The sequence below is a fragment of the Muscardinus avellanarius genome, assembly GCF_963383645.1.
Source record: "Muscardinus avellanarius genome assembly, chromosome: 19".
Classification (NCBI taxonomy): domain Eukaryota; kingdom Metazoa; phylum Chordata; class Mammalia; order Rodentia; family Gliridae; genus Muscardinus; species Muscardinus avellanarius.
In genome coordinates, this window is record NC_137805.1 from 14,171,056 (window position 1) to 14,190,777 (window position 19,722).

The 19,722-nt window shown below is 53.1% G+C and overlaps 2 protein-coding genes across 11 annotated transcripts in view; both read right to left on the reverse strand.

Annotated features, from left to right (window-relative positions):
• Positions 1–4,818: 4,818 nt before the first annotated feature.
• On the reverse strand, positions 4,819–6,657 carry MRPS26 (mitochondrial ribosomal protein S26; the record flags this gene model as incomplete). Its single annotated transcript, XM_080716319.1, has 4 exons — positions 4,819–4,953; positions 6,038–6,161; positions 6,228–6,374; positions 6,446–6,657. 4 exons carry the CDS (start codon positions 6,655–6,657, stop codon positions 4,819–4,821), a joined length of 618 nt encoding a protein of 205 aa, XP_080572445.1.
• An 8,373-nt stretch (positions 6,658–15,030) lies between these two features.
• The window catches only part of PTPRA (protein tyrosine phosphatase receptor type A), a gene marked incomplete at both ends in the record, with an annotated part of 62,484 nt that continues 57,792 nt past the window's right edge, over positions 15,031–19,722 (reverse strand). For all 10 annotated transcript variants that reach the window (XM_080716801.1, XM_080716794.1, XM_080716800.1 and 7 more), the window contains 2 exons: positions 15,031–15,105; positions 15,770–15,905. In XM_080716801.1, coding sequence (XP_080572927.1) covers positions 15,031–15,105; positions 15,770–15,905 — 211 coding nt within the window. The remainder of the gene's footprint in view (positions 15,106–15,769; positions 15,906–19,722) is intronic.

Below are 19,722 nucleotides of genomic sequence, written 5' to 3' on the forward strand. Positions count from 1 at the left end.
AGATCCTGTTTCAAAATAAAGAATAAAAAATAGACCAGGGGGTGTAGCCCGGAGGTCGAATGCCCCTGGGTTCCATCCCCAGACCCACCAAAAAAAAAAAAAAAAAAAAAAAAAGAAAAGAATAAAAGGGCTGCGGGTATAATTCAGAAGCAACCCCCCACCCAGGTTCAATCCCCAGTAACACACACACACACACACACACAAACACACATGCATAGTTTTGTGTGTTTGTGTGGTACTGGGGATTGATCTCAACAGCATTCTACCTCTGTCCTACATCCCAGACCTATTTTACTTTATTTTGTTTTTTGTTTGTTTGTTTGTTTGTTTTTGGTGGCACTGGGGGTGGAACCCAGAGGCTTTCTACCTCCGGGCTATACTCCTAGACCTATTTTATACTTTATTTGGAAACAGGGTCTCACTAAGTTGCTGAGAGCCTCACTAAGTAGCCGAGGCTGGCTTCGAACCCGTGTGATCCTCCTGTCTCAGCCTCCCAAGCGCGGGGATTACAAGCGTGCCCACCACGCCCGGCTCCTATTTTACTTTATTTTGAAACAGGGTCTCACTAAGTTGCTGAGGGCCTTGCTAAATTGCTGAGGCTGGCCACGAACCCACAATGTTCTTGTCTCAGTCTCCCAAGGACTGGGATTACAGGCTGAGCCACCACTCTGTGCTCACAAAAACATAACATAATGTTGACCTTTGCCAAACAATGGTTTGGAGATATTTCATATGAAACGTTTCTTCACAAACCCAATTTGTCTATTATTATGTTTTGTGATATTGGGGATTGAATCCAGGCACATTCTACCTCTGAGCTACATCTCCAGCCCTATTTTTATTATTTATTTATTGTTTATTTATTGATTTTGTGGTACTAGGGCTTGAACCCAGTACCTCTAAGCTACACCTCCAGCCCTATTTTATTTTTATTTGGAAACAGGGTCTTGCTAGGTTGATGAAAGTCTCACTACTTGCTGAGGCTGTTCTCAAACCTACAATCCTGTCTCAGCCACCCAAGTACTGGGATTACAAGTGTGTGTCACCACCCCAGCTTTTTTTATTTGGAAACAGGGTCTCTTTAAATTGAGAAGAGCCGCTGGGCGTGGTGGCGCAGGCTTGTAATCCCTGCGCTTGGTTGGGAGGCGGAGACAGGAGGATCCCACAGGTTCGAAGCCAGCCGCGCTGGCTTAGGAGACCCTGTTTCAAAAATATAAAATAGGTCTGGGAGTGTAGCCCAGAGGTAGACGGGCTTCCAGGAACCCCAGGACTACCAAAAAAAAAAAAAAAATTGAGAAGAGCCTAAGTTGCTGAGGTGTCTTGAACCTATGATCCTCCTGTCTCAGCCTCCCAAATACTAGGACTACAAGTGTGTACCACCACGGCCGGCCCAATTTGTCTATTATTAAATTTAGAATTAAACTGTTTGGTCTGAGAGAAAAATAAATTTAGGAGTACCAGAATGTTTTTCAGTTAACAAGCTGGAGCCGGGCGTGGTGGGCACGCTTGTGATCCCAGCATTCGGGAGGCTGAGACCGGAAGATCACGGTTCGCGGACATCCTCAGCTACTTAGTGAGGCTCTCCGCAACTTAATGAGACCCTGTCTCAAAGTAGAGAATAAAAAATAGGGCAGGTGGTGTAGCTTGGAGGTCGAATGCCCCTGGGTTCCATCCCCAGACCCGAAAAAAAAAAAAAAAAAGAAAAAGTTGGTACCTGCAGCAGTGGCACTCACCTGTAATCCCAGCTACTCAGGTGGCTAAAGCAGGAGGATCACAAGTTTGAGACCAATTTATTGAGACCGTGTCTCAAAATAAAAAAACAAAAAGGGCTAAGAGTACAGCCCTGAGGCTGAGCACCCTTGAGTACAATACCCAGCAACCCCTGCACACAAACAACCATGACACATAATTGTATTTTGTGTGTGTGTGTGTGTGGTACCGGGGCATTCTACCTCTGAGTTATGCCCCCAGCCTGATTTTTTATTCTTTATTTTGAAACAGGGTCTCACTGAGTTGCAAAGGGCCTAAGTAGCTGAGGCTGGCTGCGAAGCGCGATCCTCTTATCTCAGCTTCCCGAATGCTGGGATTACAAGTGTGTGTTGCACCACAACGCCTGGCTAATTGTACATATTTAAGGGGTATAATGTATATGTGACAATTAACTTATCTATACCTTAAACCTTCATCATCATTTCCTTGTGAGAACATGCAAAATCCTCTTCTAGTTCGTGTGTGTGTGTGTGTGTGTGTGTGTGTGTGTGTGTGTGTATGTGGTGCTGGGAATTGAACTCAGAGGTATACATCTGAGCCCAGTCCTATTTTATTTGCTATTTGGGAATGGGGTCTTGCTAAATTGATGCAAGCCTCACTGAGTTTCTGAGGCTAGCTTTGAACCTGCGATCCTCCTGTCTCAGATTCCCATGTCCTGGGATTACAGATGGCAAACCTTTCTCTGCTGGAATGAAACACAAGTTGCACTGTAGGCTCCCTGTGCAGAACAGGGTGGGCCTCTGCAATCTTTCAATCTTTTTTTTTGTGTGTGTGGTACTGGGGATGGAACCCAGGGGCATTCTACTCCGAGCTACACCTCCTGCCCTATTTTTTATTCTTTATTTTGAAACCGAGTCTCACTGACTTGCAGAGGGCCTCACTAAGTAGCTGAGGCTGTCCGTGAACTGCGATCCTCAGGTCTCAGCCTCCCGAATGCTGAGATTTCAAGCGTGCGCCACCACGTCCGGCTCATTTTTTGTGTGTGTGGGTCTGGGGATAGAACCCAGAGGCATTCAACCTCCAAGCTACACCCCCTGCCCAATTTTTTACTCTTTATTTTGAAACCGGGTCTCACTGAGTTGCGGAGGGCCTCACTTAGTAGCTGAGGTTGTCTGCAAACCACAATCCTCCAGTTTCAGCCTCCCGAATGCTGGGATTACAAGCGTGCCCACCACGCCCGGCCTCCGCAATCTTCTGAAAGGACTCACATTTTGGTGTTCTGGTCGCCCCAAGTCTGCCACCCACCAGGTCTTTCACAAGGGACCCTCTAGGTGGCCCAGGCTGCAGCAAGTTACTGCCAACCCTGAGGAGCACATCCTGTGCAAAGTGGACCAACCATTTGAAATGTGAGGCAAGAACGAGAAGCCCAGCATGTGAACGAGGATGCCCAGCAGGCTTCCTACCCAGCGGTCTGCTGGAGAGCTGTCCAGTCCACTGTGGGCTCCACAAAACTGCATCCCACCACGGGATACCATGAAGCTGCAGCCTGGACTGGGTGGGAACCCACAGCCTACTGCACAGTGGAGACGAGATGGGGCTTGAGTCCATCATGAAGGTCCCTACAACAGGCACAAAGCTGCGGTGGAGAGTAAAATCGCCGAAGCCTGGCTTCCAGGTAGCCTGCAGACAGCAGCAGCAGGTGTCTTAGGGATCACACTGAGGTGCTATGGCCTGAGTGGGACAGTAAAGGACAGCAGTGAAGGAAAGCAAGCCCAAAGAGCTTCAGGAAGGTATCACATTGCAGCCGGCGTGGTGGCGCACGCGTGCAATCCCAGTACTGGGGAGGTCGAGACAGGAGGACCCGGGTTCGCGGACAGCCTCGGCTACTGAGCGAGGCCCTCTACAACCTAGAAAGACTCTGTTTCAAACTTAAAAAATAGGTCTGGGGGTGCAGCTCAGAGGTAGAATGCCCCTGGGATCAATCCCCAGTACCACACACACAGAAAAGGTATCACATTGTGTCCTGTATCTGAAGAGACAGATGGTTTGTGCCTGGATCTTGGGGAAGACTTAAAACTGGAAGCTGGTGACAAGGAGGCTCAGAAGAGCATGCTGCCCAAGACTGGCTTCGTGACACAGGCCCTGTCACATGTGGAGGCTCAGCACAGGCTCCACCGCAATCAGGAGGTCCACTTCCCTCCATGGTGATGCCTGGAGGGCCTGGGCTCTGGGGGCCCGGCCACGGTGGGGCCTGGTGCAGGGTGGATTCCATTCTTTATCCTCCAGTGATATCTGCAGTTCAATCCCATGGAAGCAACTCTGGCTCAGAGAAGCGGCTCATCCTCGTCCCGCACGCTACTGGAGGGCCTGTCTGCAGTGGGTCATGGTGGCTACAGAACTTCACGGACTCAGTCACAAGTATCCCTGGCACCCGCCAAACCACACTGACTGTCCAACCAGGCCTCCCCTGCCAGTACCTATCTGGAGGGTGGTCCGAGAATGCTTGAGCCCTTCTACCTCCGGGCTACACTCCCAGACCTATTTTTTTTATATATTTTTATTTAGAAACAGGGTCTCCTAAGCCAGCGCATGGCTGGCTTCGAACCTGCGCGATTCTCCTGTCTCCGCCTCCCAAGCGCAGGGATTACAAGCATGCGCCACTACGCCCGGCTGAATTTTTGTTTTAAAACAGGGTCTCATTACTTGCTGAGGCTGGCCACGAACCTGTGACCCTCCTGTCTCAGCCTCCCAAGTACTAGAATTAGAGTCATATACCACACACCCAGCGACACTTAGATCTTTTCAAGTCACTCGGTCTTTGTTGCAACTACTCACCAGTCACTGCAGTAGCATAAACGCGATCAATGAACGACCACAACGGTTCCGATAAAACTTTATTTACAAAAACAGGCAGAAGACACATTCGACTTGCCACTGCCCGGCGGTGCCCAGCAGAGGGCCTGGCTGCTGGGGCATGGAAACAACTGTGGGCGTGGTGCTGTCCTGAGCCTGTGCACAGCCATTACAGGGCACCGTTTCGGAGTTTCTGGCCCGGCGGTGAGTGCAGAGGCTAGATGGTTCCAGCTTTGGCCCGGCCCTCGCTACGCTCTAGGAGCCCCTGCGCTGCGGCCGCACCACCAGCCCCTCTCTGGTAACGGCCCAGTTGTAGTCCTTCGGGGAGTCCAAGGCTTCTGCCACCCGTGCCTCCAGGTTCTCTCGGGTGATGAAGCTTTTTGCCTCCTCCTATTGGGAAAAAAAAAGCCCAGTGCCCCGCACAGTGACAGCCCGCGCAGGCTGCTGGCCTCCAGCCCGCCTAGGAGACCTCCAGCTCTCCCCAGGGCCGCCCAGTGCCCCGCGGAGCTTCCAGTGGAATAATAGCAGGTACCTGGCCACATTTCTCTCTTTTTTGGTACTGGAGATTGAACCTAGGGGCACTCAATCTTCAGAGTACACCCCCAGCCACCTCCACCCTTATTATTTATTTATTTTTTGGTGGTACTGAGGTTCCTGAAGCTCTTCTACCTCCGGGCTACACTCCCACTGGCTACACTCCCAGACCTATTTTTTACTTTTTTATGAGGAAACAGGGTCCCTTAAGCCAGCGAGGCTGGCTCCGAACCAGCGCGATCCTCCTGTCTCCCTCCCAAGCGCGGGGATTACAAGCGTGCGCCACCACGCCCGGCTCACCCCCATTCTTATTTTGAAACAGGGTCATGCTAAGTTGCTGAGGCTGGCCTCAAACCTGCGATCCTCACGTCTCAGGCCCCAAGCACTGGGATCACAGGTGTGAGCCACCACCCCCAGCTCACACTTCTCTTTAGACAATCATCTTCCACACCTATCAGCCAGAATCCCAAGAACCGACCCGTGACAACCTGTGCTTCCTGCAGGATGGATCCGATTCCTCGGTGCTACCTGGGCCCTCTGTCTTCATCTTTCCCACCTATTACTTTACAATGTCTAGTACTGGGGATTGAACCCGGGGGGCATTCCACCTGAGCTACACCCAGCCCTTTAGTTTTCAAAACAGGGTCTCAGTTGTTGAGGCTGCCCTCTAACCTGCGATCCTCCTGCTCAGCCTCCCAAGTAAGTATTGGGATGACAGGCGCGGGCCACTGGCCTGGCTCATATTCAACCTTCCGATGACTTTTATCACCCCCAATGTCAAACACTCTCCCTGTGTCCCCAGGCTTACCACCGGCCCCGAGCTTGAACACTGTCCCATTTCAGCGCTCTCCCCTCGGGCCCGGGCGCCTCAGGGCGCTCCTTCTCCCCTCTCCCCCGAGCCTCTGCCACCCAGGACCCCGCCTCGCCCGGCCGCGCCCACCTGCAGCTGCAGCGCTTCCAGCTCCTTGAGCCGCGTCCGCGCCTGCTCCTGCTGGGCCCCGCGGGCCTGCTCCTCCTGCCGCAGCCTCTCCTGCGCCAGCGCCTCCTGCCGCAGCCTCGCGATCCTGTGCGGGGCCGGGGCTGAGCGAGGCGCCCCCCGCCGCCCGCCGCCCGCCGCCCGCGGCACCTACCGCAGCTCGTGCAGCCGCCGGTTCTCCGCCTGGTTCCAGGCCATCAGCTCCCGGTGCTCGGCGGCGTCCGCCTGCGCCTTGCGCTCCGCCAGGACCCCGGCTCGGGCCTCGTGCGCCTTCCTCCGCACCTCCGCCACGAACTCCAGCCTGGGCGGGAGGCGCTTCAGCTGGGCGCCCGCGCCCCCGGCCGCCCGCCCGCCCCCCGCCCGGCCCCGCACCTGAGCGCGCGCACGGTCTGGCGGTACTGCCGGTACCGCTCCGCCAGCACGAAGAACTCGGCGGGGTCCACCGCGGGCGGCGTCTTCACGCGCCCCGCCTTGGACTTGGCCGGCGGGTCGTGGCGGCTCTTGCGGCCGCGCGCCGGCAGCAGCTGCAGGGCCGGGGCCCGGCACGGCGGCCGCGCGGCCAGGCCGCCCAGCGCGCGAAGCATGGCCGCCGCCTCCCTCGCCGGCAGCACGAGCCGGAAGCGGCCGCGGGGCACCTCGGGACCTGCAGTTCTCGGGCCGGACGCCCCGCCCCTGGGCGGAGCCAGCGCCCCGCCCCGCCCGCCGCGCAGGGCGAATCAGCTCGCGGGCCCCGCCCACAGGCGGAGCCAGCACGCCGAGGCCCCGCCCCTCGCCCGCCCGCCCCGCTCCTAGGGACCCCGGCGCGCGCGTCCCTCCCGCGGGCTCCGGGATCTCGGCGGGAGAGGGGAGAGAGGGGAGGGAGGAAAGAACTCGAGGCAGCAGCTTCGGGGATCGCACACTTTTATTCAAGGGCGGCGGGACGCGGCGGTCGGCCTGCGTTCTGCGAAGAGAGAGGAGCGATCAGGGTCACGCCCGGGCTGAGCAGCTTCCGCGTCGCCCGGGCGCACCCCCTTTCTGCAGGGGGCGGGGGACCCAGCGTGGGGATCAACAGCCACCTGGGCAGATGGCCTTGTCCAGCTCAAACAAGCCTGGTGTGCAAAACCTGAGTTTATATCCACTTAAACTAGGCGACAAGGCTTTGCTTCCTAGGAGCTTACCACTTTCCTCAGTGTGCTCCCCTGGTGCACTTTATGTATGTTCGATTTGCAAACTAGTGATTAGCCATTTCCCCACCACCTGTCTTCTGGCACGGTCCTGGGAGCTGTGCTGTCACTGAGCTGACCGCGGCCACCTGGTCCTCTGGGCCTGCTGCCCTTTTGTATGAAGGGCGCCCCCTCCTTTTCCTTTTGGAGGAGCCCCTGCCCATCGTGAGACACTGAATTGGCTGCCGAGAAGCCTGGGGACACCACAGCTACCTCTGTCTCTCTCTCTTTTCTTTCCTCCTTCTTTCTTTCCTCCTCCTCCTCCTCCTCCTCCTCCTCCTCCTCCTCCTCCTCCTCTTCTTCTTTTTCTTCTTCTCCTCCTCCTCCTCCTCCTTTTCTTTTTCTTTTTTTTGTGGTACTGGGGATGGAACCCAGGGGCATTCTACCTCGGAGCTCCACCCCAGCCCTATTATTTTGTTCTTAGCTTATTTTTTTTCAAGGGGGTCTTTTTTTTTTTTTTTTTTGTCTTTTTGGAACTGAAGATCAACCCAGAGCACCATACCTGCAAAGCAGGCGCTTTGCCATTGAAATACATCCCAGCCCCTTATTCTTTATTTTGAAACAGGGTCTCACAGTGTTGCCAATGGCCTTACTAAGTAGCTGAGGCTGTCCAGGAACCACAATCCTCTTGTCTCAGCCTCCCAAATACTGGGATTACAAGCGTGAGCCACCACGCCTGGCAACACAGCTGGAGCTCCTGGATTGGTGGTCTTGTCTCCAGCCCCCCACCAGGATGGCCACCGGTCACCCGTGGCTGGCCTTGCACGCTGGGCCCCTCAGTGCACTCACCAGGTTCTGCCTCCAGTGGAGAGACGACTGGGCCATGGTCCTGCCCTCCCAGGGTGCAGTGTCCTCAGGGGGATCCAGGGCATCATTTGGTAGAACATGGGCACCCTGGGCTGGACTGTCTGCTGCAGTGCAAAGCCCTTCCTCAGACCGGAGCAGAGGCTGCAGCTGGCTCCCTCCCTCACCCGAGGCTCAGGTGAAAGCCCCACCCAGCACCTTCCTCCCCCCACTCCGACTGGGGAGATACCTCACCCACCTGGGGGCCTAAGAGCAGTCCAGGGAGCCTGGGGCGAGTTGGAGGCTCGCTTTCCTCCAGGGTACCAGCCGTAGGACCAGTGTTGAGCCCCCGAGGGTCCAGCGTGGGCAATCAGCAGCAGCAGCAGCAGCAGGAGGCCTAGCCTAGAGCTGGCCATGGCAGGGCTGTGGGCAGTGGACAGTACTCAAGAAGCCCGTGCGACACACATACCCCTCTCCTCGTCCTCCAGGGTCTGCTTGGACAGCCGGCATCTCAGGATCAGTCTATTTCCCAATGCCTTGGCGTCTGGCTCTCTAGCCAGACCCTGAGGGATCTGACTTGGGCCAGGGGAGGATGTTCCAGGGGACCAGCCCTCACTCAGAGCCCCTGGACACGGGTTCCCACTCAGCCAGCTCTGAGGGCCCTCCTAGTCAGCCTGGCCGTCCCTCCTTTGGGGAGTTCTGCAATCGGAAGGCTGGAGAGGGCAGGGAGAGCTCAGGCCAAGGGATGGAAAGATGAATGATGGTCGGGGAGCCGGAGGCAGAGGGGGCATTGGGAGCGCCTGGTGCTAGGCAACCAGAGCGGCTGGGCTTTGCCCATTCATCCTGGGGCCTGCTGTCTCTCTGCCATGGTGGCTGGGAATGTGGAATGGAAGTGTGGTGCTCAGAGTAGCAGGTGCCTCCCTCTTGTCCGCCCCCCGTGCCAGGTAGTCATGGCAGTCACAGGAATATACGGTAGAATTTCTGGGGAGAGGAGTAAGGGGGCTTTTCTGGGTGTGATTCACGGGCGGAGGGGCCTGGGGGAAGCGTGCAGCGTGGCATGCATCCCGGGTGGAGCTCAGTCTAAGGGGACAGGGTCTCACTTACCGAGGGAGAGCTGTGGAGGAGGTGGCTCCTTCAGACGCTGCAGACCCTGGTCAGAGAGCCCGGGGATTTATTGACCACGAGGCGCCTCCTCCTGCTTCTAGTCCACAGACCAGTGACGTGTTGAAGAGGGGGGCGCAGCTGGCCACCCAGGCCCCTTCCCCTAGCATCCACTGTGAATAGACACGAGGCTGCTGCTGCCTCTAAGGTCACCAGACAGCTGCCTCCCTCTACCTTCCAAGCTAGAGTCATTCATAAATATTGAAGTCATTCATAAAAAAATAAAAATAGCTAGAGAGAGATCGAAGGGAAATAAACAAGCCTTTTCTGATCCTTAGAGTTTTATCCATGGGGTAAATTGCCAGTAGATGTCATGTTAGGAACTATGATTTTTTTTTGGGGGGGGGAGATTAAACCCAGACTTTTTTGTGTGTGTGGTACTGGGGATGGAACCCAGGGGTACTTTACCTCTGAATGACACCCCCAGCCCTACTTTTTATTCTTTATTAAAATTCTTTTGAGGTACCAGGGATGGAACCAGGGCATTCTACCTTTGAGGGAGCTACACCTCCAGCCCTATTTCTTTTGGAAATTTTTTATTCTTTATCTCACTGAGTTTCAAAGGGCTTCACTAAGTAGGTGAGGCTGTCTTCAAATCTAGGGTCCTCCTGCCTCAGCCTCCCAAATGCTGGGGTTACAAGCCTGCATCACCACACCCAGCTTTTATTCTTAATTTTGAAACAGGGTCTCACTGAGTTGCAAAAGGCCTCACTAAGTAGCTGAGGCTGTCTGCAAACCACGATCCTCCTGTCTCAGCCTCCCAAATGCTAGGATTACAAGCATGCGCCACCACGCCTGGCTTTTTATTCTTTATTTTGAAATAAGAAATTTCAATACAATGGACTGGGTGGAAGTGTTCACATCTGCAACTTGGCACCAAGGTGGGTCACTCCAGATTAGGTGGGGCAGTTCGTAACCAGGGGTGGCCTCTCTCCCCTCTGGGTGGGCCCGTAGTCTCTTTGGAGTTATTAACAGGGGTGATTTTGTCTCCCAAGGCTCTAACTCCTCTTCAGCCTGTGCCCAGCCCAGGACCATTCCCGGATGGGCCGGCGCTAGCCCAGGTGGCAGGCACTGAGTCGTTCCTCCTGCATCAGAACTCATCTTTCCACTCAGCCAGCAGCCTCCCGGGGCTGGAGGCTTGTTTACAGGGTTAATAGCCAATCTCCACATTTGGGCCGAGCAGCAAATGCCAGGGCCAGGGTCAGGCTGAGCACCGCGGTGACCAGAGTCGCTGGGCGGGCGCGCGCGTCAATTCCTGCGACAGAGACGCGGAGGGGTCATGCGGGCACCAGGCTCCAGGGTGGGCAAATTGACTTTGCAGATTGACTTGTTAGCAGACACCTGAGGCGAGTTTGGGGCCTGTATGCTCAGCTTAATTGTTTTGGGAAATAACAGACTTTGTTAGCTGGGCAATCTTTAGGAAAACATTTGCTTTGTGGTTTAGTGAAAATAACTGTTTGAGTTCAATCAACTGGCCTTTCTTCTCTGGGTTTCAGAATGTTTCAAAGTCCCTGGTCTTTTTGCTTTCTTGAAGCTTGTGCGGACTGAACCCAGGGCCTCATGCATGCTAGACGAGCATTTTACTCCTGAACTATACCCTTACCCTCCTAGTGTTTATTCTCTTGTGGGGTACCAGGTATTAAACTGAGGGGCATTCTACCTCTGAGCTACACCCTCAGCCCTATTTTCTTTTTTAGTTTGAAACAGGGTCTCACTGAGTTGTGGAGGGCTTACGCTGCTGAGGCTGGTGGTGAACCTGAGATCCTTCTGCCTTAGACTCCCAAGTACTAGGATTATAGATATGTGCTACCATGCCCCAACTTCTACTGTTTGTTTATATACCTATTTACTTATTTTTGCTGTACTGAAGATTGAACCCAGGGGCATTCTACCTCTGAGCTATGCCCCCAGCCCTATTTTTATTTTATTTATTTTTTTGTGTGGTACTGGGGATGTAACCCAGGGGCCTTCTACCTCTGGGCTACACTCCCAGACCTATTTTATATTTTATTTGGAAACAGGGTCTCTTAAGCCAGCTGAGGATGGCTTCGAACCTGCGCGATCCTCCTATCTCAGCCTCCCAAGCGCAGGGATTACAAGTGTGCGCCACCACGCCCGGCTCTATTTTTATTTTTTATCTGGTAACAGTTTCACTAAGTTATTGAGGCTGGCTTCAAAACTGTGATCCTTCTTGGACAGCCTCAGCTACTTAGGCCCTCTGTAACTCAGCGAGACCCTGTTTCAAAATAAAGAATAAGCGGGACATGGTGGCGCACGCTTGTAATCCCTGCACTTGGGAGGCTGAGACAGGAGGATCATGCAGGTTCGAAGCCAGCCTCAGCTGGCTTAAGAGACCCTGTCTCCAAATAAAATATAAAATAGGTCTGGGAGTATAGCCCAGAGGTAGAGGGCCCCTGGGATCCATCCCCAGTACCACCAAAAAAAGCCCCAAAAAATCCCCCCAAAAAACAAAAAACAAAACAAAACAAAAAAACCCAAAACAAAACAACAAAACTGTGATCCTCCAGTCTCAGCCTCCCAAGTACTGGGATTACAAGCATGCTCACCATGCCCGGCTGTTTATTTTATTTTATTTTATTTTATTTTATTTTATTTTATTTTATCGGGTCAGGGGATGGAACCCAGGGGCATTCAACCTCTGAGCTACATCCCCTGCCTATTTACTTTTATTCTTTATTCTGAAATAGGGTCTCACTAAGTTGCAGAGGGCCTCATGAAGTACCTGAGGCTGTCTGTGAACGGCGATCCTCCAGTCTCAGCCTCCCAAATACTAGGATTACAAGCGTGCACCACCACACTCAGCTTTGGTTGTTTATTTTTTATTTATTTTTTATTTTTTGTGGTACTGGGGTGGAACCCAGAGGCTTTTCTACCTCTGGGCTATACTCCCAGACCTATTTTATATTTTATTTGGAAACAGGGTCTCACTATTGTTGAAAGCCTCATAAGTAGCCAAGGCTGGCATTGAAACTGTGATCCTCCTGTCTCAGCCTCCCAAGCGCTGGGATTCCAAGCGTGTGCCACCACACCCAGCTGTAGAGTGCAACTGAGTTCCATCTCCAGTACTGGGGAAAAAAATAAAAAAAGGTCTGCAAGTGGTGGGAGGCATGTGGTGCCTGTTGCCTGCATGGGAATGTGGTGAGCAGGGCAGGTGCTCGGGCTGGGAAGAGCCGAGGCCTGGAGAAACCCCTTTCCCCCTTTTCTTCAGCAGAGCAAGCCGGCAGCTGGTGGGCACCGGCCGCTCTCCTCCCTTATGCCTGCGGAGGTGGTCACCCCTGCCTCCCCCACAGTCGCGCTGGGTGAGCCCCAGGACATCTTTCCTTGGGCTGATACTAGTTCCTGCTGGGTTTGACTCCTGCAGTCATGCAAGCCCTGAGTCAGGAAGGGCAGCGGGAGGGATGAAGGGATGAGGACCACTTCTATGGCAGATGAGCAGAGAGCTGAAGTCATTCTGCTCAGACGCCTGCTTGGCAATCTGGAGATATTGCAAGCTGTTGCTGGCTCTGGCAACAGGATGTGAGCAGCGTGCCGGAGGTGAGAGGCGGCCCAGGCCCCTGGGAAGGGCCTTCTGCACCCGCTGCCCGTAGGTTCCAGGGCCACGCTGTGGCAGTGCTGGACCTCAGCACAGAGGCTCAAGGGGGGCTCGCACGGGGCCAGGCTCTCCACCCCAACCTGGCCTCCCACTTCACTGGATTTTCCTCCCATCTACCTTTGCTCATCGTGTTTCTTTGGAAAGGACTGAAGTTTGAGTTAACTGCCTCTTGGAGTTCCTTAGTTCCTACAGAAGTACTGAAGGCCTCTGTTCCCGGCACTCGCCTCCTGCAGCTTCCAGAGGTGGGCAGGTGGTCTGTCTCTTTGCCCGTCTCCTGCAGGGCAGGCTCCCTTTACATCCCCACCCCTCCTTCACCCAGGCCCCACTCTTGGAGGCACAAGTGTTGAACACCTCCCCCGCTGGGAGCCCTGCCCTCGCCCACTTGGCTCCTCCTCCTTTCTGCTCCTCTAAATCCCAGCGTCCTCTGGGTCCAGTTAAGCTCCACTGTCTCCAAGCTCCCTCAGCCCTGCCCTCCCCGCCGCACCGCACTTAGGGCAGCAGCACCCTTATGGTTAGGTGTAGCCACAGGGCCAGCCTTGGTGAGTGGAAGCAGAGTGTAACTTCTGCTCCATGTCCCCACATGAAACGTTTCCTCTCCACGCTCTCCCCATGCTAGCTGAGGCTGGGGCAGTCCCCAGCCTCTGCCAGGAGCTAAGAATTCCATTCTGAGGAGGATTCTCTCCCTCCTCCCTTGGTATGGGGTGGGGGTTGAATCCAGGGGCATCATGCCTCTGAGCTATACCTCAGCCCTATTTTATTTTTTTGCTTTGAAACAAGAGTCTTGCTAAGTTGCTGGGACTGGCCTGAAGCCTGGCATCCTTCTATCTCAGCCTCCCAAATACTGGGGTTACAGGTGCGAGAACACATCTGGCTCAGGACAGACTGCTGTGCAAGAAGTAAATGAGTATCTACTTTATTTAAGAGACAACCTGGGCATGGTGGCACGCTTGAAATCCCAGCATTTGGGAGGGTGAGAGGAGGACCACGGTTTGTGGACAGCCTCAGTTAGCTACTTAGTGAGGCCCTTTGCAACTCAATAAGACTCTGTTTCAAAATAAACACTAAAAAACAGGGCTAGGGGTGTAACTCAGAGGTACAATGCCCCTGGGTTCCATCCCCAGTATCACACACACACACACACACACACACACACACACACACACACACACACACACTAAAATAAGAAGAGAGAAAGACAAAAGTTTGACACTTGACAAGTATGTCAGGTTGAGACCAGCACCAAGCTGGGATCTAGAAATCCCATCCTGCTCATTTCTGGATGTCTAAGTCCTAGAGGTGAGGCACATATGGACGGAAACGGAAGCTTCTTAACACCATCAGCATGGGCACGGATCTTCTGGACAGAACCATACAATCCAGATGGCTCTGGAACAAGGAGACCAGGGACTCGAGAGGTCAGACCCTCCTCAGGCCAAAAGCTGGCCAGCTCCTCTTTCCCAGAGCTCTGCCTTAAGGGAACTCAATGAGGACCCCCACTCACCATCTGCTCAGAGAACAAGATGGCTGGCTGGGCCTCAGCACGTGGACGTGCCGGGAAAGAAGAGAGCGTGCCAGGGCTTCGGGCGGAGCCGGAGAGGGCGTTCTGAAGAGGAAAGGCCAGGAGAGGAGCCCAGGCCTGTCTGGCCACCCCACCCAGACAAAGGGAGAGACGTGTCCTCAGGGAGTCAAAGCTTTTATTACCCGATAATCCCTAGTGTGGTGCCAGAGATACCGCCCTGGTCCCTTACTCCCCATGGGGCTGCTGGGGTGTAGGTGGTGGGAGAGTATTTACAGTGCGGGGGCAGGGGCTGCACGGGGCACTGGGACAACGACCACTTCCTCAAGACTCTGAGAACTTTGTGCTTTTCTTAGCTGGTGCCGAGCGACCTGGAATGGGTTTTGTGTTTATCTTCCTCAGGAAATGATGTTGAGGTCAAATACTAGTCCAGCCAGTTTCCAGGCTGAGGATTTCACGATATCAATCCAAACATCACACTATTTAATTCCCCAATAAAACATTGGAAAAAGGACTATCAGTGCTAACACATTTACATATAAAATCTCCACCTAATAGGTAATAGAAGCCTATGTACCAATTTCTAAAACAGTTATAAGATATATACACAATTTTGGGTATATTAACAAAACAGAATATTACAAAACATTAAAGGCAACTCTCCTGCCGGGGCTCTGGCCTGTCACTTGAAGTTGGCGTAGTCTGAGAAGGCGTCGATGTACTCCTGCACCACCTTGTAGCAGAACTCATACTGCTCCTGCAGGGTAAGGTGGAGAAGAGCCAGGTCACCGAGGGCACGCCGACCTGCGCTCCTCCGGAGCCCGTGTGCTTAATGTGAAAAACAGAAGCGTCGGTGGAGCTCCACGCGAGCCCTGACCTGCCTGCGAAGTTCCACCAGCCTTGCCCTCTTGGCTGGGTGCGGCGGGTCTTCTGCAAACAGTTCCGAGCCCCACAGGTCAGTGTGAGTGTGCCGGGCTGGGAAATGGGGCCTCCAGAGTAGCCCCACCTAAGCAAGGCTGCAGACTATGATGTGCCTGGTTTAAAAATCTCCCGCCAAGCTTCCTACAATTCATCTTTCTTTTTCTGAAAGATTTCTGGCTCCAGGAGTTTGAGAAACAGTCCAGACCACAGATGGCCAGACCTCATGACAGGGAGCCCAAGCAGAATCAAGGCAGGACTGATGCTACCCTGCCCAGCCCAGGGGCAGCAGAGGCGAACTCCAGGGCACGGGCGGGCTTGTCGCCCGCTCTGGGGCAGAGGCGAGCTCCCACAAAGGTCCTGTCTGTGGGGGGCACCTTGGGGAAGGTGGTCTGTGATCAGACGGTCTTCTGACTATAGAAGACTAGCCGACCTTTGAAGACCCCTCCCTGGCAGAAGAGAGCTGCAGATGGTGGGGCAGGGACAAGCCATGGGCAGCGTACCAGTGTCTGGACCATGTGTGGCCTCTGCAGCCGCAGGCTCTTGACAGTCTGGAAGACGTCCAAAATCCCCTCCGCTTTCACGCGCTCCAGGACTGTGCTAAGGGCACAGAAGGTCCCCGTCCGTCCCGCTCCGGCGCTGAAACAGAGCAGACAACATGCTTAGCGTGCTATAGGCCCCAAGCGTGGTGGGACGGGGATGGGGATGGACAAGCAGCAGATGCAGCTGGGCACAGCTGCCAGAGGCACGAGGTCCATGGAGCTGCTGGAGGCTGGTGGAGCCCTGTGCACCCTGCTGCCCCTCCTGCATGGCCCCTGGCCTGCTGAGGGCTCGCCCGTGGGACCACGGCGACTCACCCACCAGCACCAGCCTTGCTGCCCACTACAAATGCTCCCGAGTCACCTGACCTGCCGCCGGCTCCAGTTAGGGTTCTAGTCCTTTCCCCTTGCTGGACACACTGTCCACACTGGTGCGCACTGGCTCATTCTTTCCCTTGCCCTTTCCCTCTTGCCCTTTCCTGAAACCCCAGGACTCCAGACACCCCATTCATTCATGAGTTGATTCTCTCCTCAAACACGAGCACCTGCTTTGTGGCAGGGGTGCTGACACTTAGTGGTCTCCCCAGACATAAAATATGTGGCACGAGAGAGGAAAGAGAAGCTGCCTTCTGGGGCTGCTCAGGGAGGGGTCTCTAAAACAGTGCCATGCGAGCAGACTCCAAGAAGACGAGGCTCAAGTTCCATCTGGGAACAAGTCTGCTGGGGCCCAGGCAGGAGTGTGCAGGCTGGATCTGATGTGGAGGGAAGGAGAGCGGTGGGGGGTGAGGCCCTGGAAGAATGCCAGTCCCCAAGTGCACCCCTCTGGCTGGCTGGGAGAAATCTCAGATGCTGGGCCCTTCTGGGATTCTAAGTAAAGGAATGATGCAGTGTGACATTCATTCATTCATTCATTCATTCATTCATTCATTCATTCATTCATTCAGTGGTCCTGGGGATCAAACCCAGGGCCTTGTACATGCTAAGTGCTCTCCCTGACATTTATTTATTTATTTTTTTTGTGGTACTGGGGATGGAACTTAGGAGCATTCTACCTCCGAGCTATACCTCCAACCCTATTTTTTATTCTTTATTTTGAAACAGGGTCTTACTGAGTTGCAAAGAGCCTCACTAAGTAGTTGAGGCTGTCTGCGAACTCGAACCCACCTGTCTTAGCCTCTCAAATGCTGGGATTACAAGCATGCACCACCACGCCTGGCTCTCCCTGACATTTAAAAGGCTCTCAGGCTGCTGTGCTGAGCACAGAGTGTAGGGAGGGTGAGAGCAGAGAGCAGCCAGGAGGCCAGCAGAGTTAGTGGGAAGGGAGGTGGCTTGGATAGGGGGCCAGAGCAGATGCAGTGACATGCACTGGGGCTCTGAGATTATGTGCAGGGAGCATGACGTGCTGATGGATTCAAAATGATATGTGAAAGAGGCGAACAGGGAGCTGGCGTGGCTTGTAATCCCAGCTGAGACAGGAGGATCGTGGTTTGCAGACAGCCTCAGCTACTTAGTGAGGCCCTTTGCAACACAGTGAGACCCTGTTTGAAAATAAAGAATAAAAAATAGATCTGGGGGTGTAGCTCGGAGGTAGAATGCGTCTGCATTCCATCCTCAGTATCACCAAAAAAAAAAAAAAAAAAAAAAAAGAAAGAAAAGAAAAGAAAAGAAAGAAAAGAAAAAAAAAGAAAAAAGAAGAGAACAGGCTAGTCTGAGGCCTCTCATGGAGTTAACTGGACAATGGAAATGCTACTTACCTACTTAAGGTTTGAGCAAGGCTGTGTGAACAGAAGGCTTGGGAAGACATATCAGGAGTTCTCATCTGAACCCTAAGCTGTTTATGCCCATCAGACAGCCACTACAGAGGCAACTGTGGTGCTGGGGACTGGACAGAGATGTTCAACAACTGAGCCACACCTGAGCCTCCTCTCCCCCCTTTTTTTTATTGTGGTACTGGGGATGGAACCCAGGGGCATTCTACCTCCAAGCTACACCCCCAACCCTATTTTTTATTCTTTCCTTATTTTGTTTTGAAACAGGGTCTCACTGAGTTGCAAAGGGTCTGTTAAGTAGTAGCTGAGGCTGTCTATAAACCACGATCCTCCTGTTTCAGCCTCCCAAATGCTGGGATTACACCCAGCCACCACGCCTGACACCCAGCCCTTTTTATTTTGAAGCAGGGTCTCACACTAAGATACCACATGCTAGCCTCGAACCTGTGGTCTTACCTGCGTAGGAAACTGAACACAAAAACCTGGAGATTAAGGGAGAGGCTGAATTGTGATTAAGACTTGGGAGCCAGTATTAAAACCAGGAGATTGGATGAGTTCACCTAAGAGCACTATCTGTTGACAGAGAAGAGATTCAAAGATTGGGCCCTGGACCACAGATGAAGAGAAATCAGCACAGGACACAGAAGAGGAACAGCCCATGAGAATGAAAACGAGAATAAAAGCCATGTGGAAAGCGCCGAGGCAGCTACAGTGGAGCAGTGGAGAGAGAGAGGGGGGGGGGAAGGGAGGGAGATAATGAGAATGTGTGTGTGTGAGAGAAAGTGAGTGTGTGTGGGGTTAAGTAGAAAGGGCTAGAAGGAGGATGGAGAAGAGAAACTGGAGTGTTAATGTGGAAACTGGAGCTTTAATGTGGACAAAACTTTTTTTTTTTTTTTTTTTTTTTTGGTGGTACTGGGGTTCCTGGAAACCCTTCTACCTCCAGGCTACACTCCCAGACCTATTTTTATATATTTTTATTTGGAAACAGGTCTCTTAAGCCAGCGTGGCTGGCTTCGAACCTGCGCGATCCTCCTGTCTCCGCCTCCCAAGCGTGGGGATTACAAGTGTGCGCCACCACGCCCGGCTGGACAAACCTTTTGAGAAACTTTACGATTAAAGAAAACTAGGAGTAAATTTTTGTCCCCCACCAAATGCATTCTCAGATAACATGTTCCAGGGAAAAATTCACCTATTCTTCTCAAACATGCCTTCTTACCACCTTTCTTTGGTTGAGACAGGAAGATCACAGGTTCAAAGTCAGCCTTAGTAACTTAGTGAGGCTCTCAGCAACAGTGGTTACCAGTAACCCAGGCTCAAACTTGGGAAGTATCTATGACTATTCCTTCTGTGTTGGTACTGGGGATTGAACCCAGGGCATTCTACCTCTGAGCTACACCTCTATCCCACCCTTTAAAAAAAAAAACAACAGCCACAATAGTTTTATTTACAGTTGAAGTATATGTTTGTTTGTTTGTTTATTTATTTAGTGTGTTGTACTGGGGATGGAACCTAAGTGGCTATTCTACCTCCAGACCTATTATTAATTAATTAATTTATTTATTTATTGCGGGTCTGGGGATGGATCCCAGGGGCATTTGACCTCTGAGCTACACCCCCTGCCCTACTTTTTATTTATTTTGAAACAGGGTCTAAGTTGCAGAGAGCCTCACTAAGTAGCTGAGACTGTCCGTGAACCACGATCCTCCGGTCTCAGCCTCCTGAATGCTGGGATTACACTTGATCCCAGCACTCAGGAGGCTGAATGCTGAAAGAGCCGGCCACCACGCCCGGCTCTTTATTTGTTTTTTATTTGGAAACAGGGTCTTGCTAAGTTGCTGAGAGCCTCACTAAGTTGCTAAAGCTGACTTTGAATCTGTGATCTTCCTGTCTCAGGCTCCCACGTACTGGGATTACAAATGTGTGTTACCACCAGTTGAACTCTTTATAAGATATTTACAAGACAACCAATTTTACACATCAGAAATGGTATCAGGGCTGGGAGTAGTAGCGCATGCTTGTAATCCTTGTAATCCGCGCGTTTGTGAGGCGGAGACAGGAGGATTGCACAGGTTCGAAGCCAGCTGCATTGGCTTAAGAGACCCTGTTTCCAAATAAAAAGTCTGGGAGTGTAGCCCGGAGGTAGAAGGG